Genomic DNA, 3,765 nt, shown 5'->3' on the forward strand with positions numbered 1-3,765 from the left:
CTTTTTAGCCTTAGGTATCTAAATGAAATTCGTAAATATCATTAAACCGTAAACATACATAAAAAAACGTCCAAATCTGACTTCGTATGAGGAAGTTATGATTTTTCTAAATTTCGAATATAGCAGAAGACAGCTAAAAACTCGAAATAGAGATCGAGCGACTATTAGCCGACACAACCTAAACGAGAATCAAAGACCTCGACAATAGTAACACAACGGTAAAAAGACAGACGAAATCGGACGTCGAATGAAGAAGTTATGGATTTTTAACGGACTTTTCCAGTCCCGGCCCGTTAAAAATATAATATTAAAAATAAAATCAAAAATAGCCAACGGAGTCTAAACGAGAGTTGTAGAGCATGATCTCACCTACGCGTGGATATAAAGAACGTCCAAATCGGAGCTCGTATGCGAGAGATATGATATTCTGAAGTTCGGGACACGAAACCCCACACTGTCAGAAACTCATGACGTGAGCCAGAAGCTCACGACGTGAGCTAGTGACTGATGTATGCCAGAGAAGGGCTATCAAGCGTCAAGTCTACCAAGGGGATAAGATCGAACTCACGATGTGAGCTCTCCATGCTCACGACGTGAGCTCCACTTTTGCACCCTATAAATAGAGACCGAAGGTCTCGAGTTTAGGTGCTCAATTCTACACTCCCTTCCTACTTTTACTCAGTGTTAAGCATCCTGAAACTATCCCGATGCCCCGGTTACGTATCCAAGCTACGACGAAGGTCCGAAGGTCCGAAAATCCCGTGAAATAATCCACTTTCCGGTCGAAGTGCTGCTCGAGAAAAGTCTCGTTTTCTTCAAATCATCACACTTACCAGGTGAGTTCGTACCCCTACGTTTTCACGTTTTTACTATATTTTAGGGGGAAAAATACAAGTGAAACGCAAGAAAAACTTATGTTAAAATACAAATCGTTACATACAGTTTCTAATGCTTTATCTACATTTTGTGTATAAATGTTAAATAAGTAAAATAACGTTGTTACAAATGTTATACTTTACATGCAAAGTTGGTAATACACCAAGGTTTATCATTCAAATGAAACACACTTTTGAAAAACTATAATAGGTATAGTTTACGAGATATTCATGATATTTTACACTCTATAAACACTATAGAAAGGAAATACTTACATTTACAAGAAAAATGAACTTTTCATACGTAAATCTATTTGATACAAACTTTTTTGAGACATTCGACTTCACGTACTTTCATGTACACATTTAAAGTCCTGTATTATAAACCATAATCTCTTGTAGGGAGAGCGTGATACTTGTGTATAGATCTATACGGGTTTGACAATCCCACACCTAAACTGTTAGCTACAGTTAGACCGGCAGGTCTGGGGTGACAAACTTCATATCATTTAAACGCCTGAAGAACGTTGTTACAGGCAGTCTGGGTCATTAGCATGGTTATAAAACTCACACAAAGCATTAGAACATTTGATTTACGGGGCTATCAAACGTCTTATTTGTTTATATATACATATATAAATCTACTTACACTATTTTAGGTATGGAAAATATTTATGCATTTCGGTTTTCGAATCTTTTAAAACTACTACACATTTATGGAAAATATTGGATTTTCTAAGAAACAAACACAAATATTTTTATAGAAAGGCATACAATTCTAATACAAAAACGCTTATGAACTCACCAACTTAATTGTTGACACTTTTTCGAAACTGCTTGTATTTCTCAGGGATTCAGTAATACAAGTAAACAACAGATTTTTGGGGAAGGGACGCTAAGGCGTCAATTTCAAACTTAATATATCATCATAATGTAATTTCTATTGAAACATGTAATACTATTAACATTGTAACTTTTAAATTTTATTTATGATGGTTGTGTTTGCTTTCTTTACTATTTACTCAACTGTTATGATACTACATGAAGTCATCCACCCTCGAACGATTCCGCCGTTCTAGTTTGGCGGTGTGACATAAGACATAAGTGTCACGAACTTTATTAAATTACTGGGGAAGATCTCAAATTGTATGATAACATAAAAATGTTATAAACCTTAGTTATTTTCTGGGGAAGATCCCAACTTGAGATAACATGAACATGTTATGAACCTTGTGTTTTTTCTGGGGAAGATCCCAACTTGAGATAACATGAAAATGTTATGAAACTTATGTATTTTCTGGGGAAGATCCCAACTTGAGATAATATGACATTGTTATGAACCTTAGATTTAAAGTTTAGGATCTTAACTTATGTTCAAAAATAAGAGGGTTTCCAAGTCACTGCAACATGAAATGATCCCTTATTCACATCCCATTATCAGATATCGTGCATCCAAGCGAGGTGTAGAAACCATAACTCGTATGAAAGAGGTAATTAACTCTTTAAACCTTAGAGGGGATTAAGCACCCTTATTCGTAGGAGAGATGATCAGTCTCTATTCTTAGTTACTAGGATACTTGCGTATTGCAATCATTAAGAATTATAGAACATTGTAGCTATGTGACTCTCAAGTGTCACGGTCCTCAAATTTCAAGATCCTTCTATGTCAGGATCCTTGGATCTTCATGTGTCAAGATCCTTGTGTGTTAGGATCCTTGAGTCCCTGCACACAGCAAACATTCGCGAGAGGGGGGCGTTAGTCTAGCTAACACCCCTCTGATGCTTAAGCTAGTAAAGGTATTTGAGGAGAGAAAATACTAATAAAAATAAAGGGTAAAAGATAAAGAGTATGTGTACCTTGAGTGTGTTGGAAAATGACTAATATTACTTACATAAAACAAGCTTTAAGATGTATAGTATTCCAGGATCTTGGCAAGGCATCTCCATCGAAGGTAGCTAGCCAATATGCCCCCTTTCCAACTTCAACATCTATGTGATACGGTCCTTCCCATTTACATGCCAGTTTACCATCACTAGATCCTAGGTGTTTTGGAATGTTTTCCTTAATACCAAGTCTCCTATCTGGAATCTTCTGACTTTTATATTATTGCAGTATGCCTTGCTGATTCTCAGTTGATTAGTAGTGATGCGGATCTTGGCAAGATCCCTGAGTTCATCACCAGTATCAAGATCCTGGGCTAGGATCCTGTCGTTTTTTTTTTCTTGACTTTGAAGTAGGTTTCTTGCTATCGAGATCACTTCTTTACTAGGGATCATTGCTTCTTCTCTGAACTCCAAGCAATATGGGGTTTGGCATGTGGCTACATTGGAAGTGGTCCTATCTGCCCATAGTACGAAAGGAAGTTCTTCTGCCCATTTTACTTTCTTTCCATGTAACATTTTCTTTAAGTTGTTGACTATGATTTTGTTGATTGATTCTGCTTGATCGTTTGCTTGAGGGTGAACAGGAGTGGACATTATCATTTGATTCCCTAACTCATGTAAAAGCCTCTTGTCCTTTTTCTTATTAACTAGGATCCGTTGTCGCATATGATTTCGGCAGGGGTCCCGAACCTAGTCAAGATATTGCGTTTAATAAATGAGACTATGTAACATCCGTCACTTGAGGTAATAATCATTTAATATTTCTTTAATTAATTGTTGGGCTAAGAATTTAATAGATGGACTTTATGAGTTAACACATGCTAAGGGACTCAGATCTATAATATAGGCTTAAGATCTTAATGGAATAAGCACTTTTGAAGTTTATGGCTTAACAGGTTAGTACGTTTGGCATACAAGCCAGTACACGCAGCGTACACGCCTTGTAGCAGTACGCTTAGCATACAGAGGAGTACGCCCAGCATACTCTCAGGTTTTGCGCTTTGCA

At 36.9% G+C, this 3,765-nt stretch overlaps 1 protein-coding gene across 1 annotated transcript; it reads right to left on the reverse strand.

Annotated features, from left to right (window-relative positions):
• Positions 1 to 2,915: 2,915 nt before the first annotated feature.
• On the reverse strand, positions 2,916 to 3,353 carry LOC145112187 (uncharacterized). The gene has a single exon (XM_079048387.1). The coding sequence runs from the start codon at positions 3,351 to 3,353 to the stop codon at positions 2,916 to 2,918; it is 438 nt and encodes a 145-aa protein (XP_078904513.1).
• Positions 3,354 to 3,765: the final 412 nt, after the last annotated feature.

The sequence above is a fragment of the Lactuca virosa genome, chromosome 5, assembly GCF_052849685.1.
Source record: "Lactuca virosa cultivar CGN04683 chromosome 5, Lactuca_virosa_CGN04683_v6, whole genome shotgun sequence".
Classification (NCBI taxonomy): domain Eukaryota; kingdom Viridiplantae; phylum Streptophyta; class Magnoliopsida; order Asterales; family Asteraceae; genus Lactuca; species Lactuca virosa.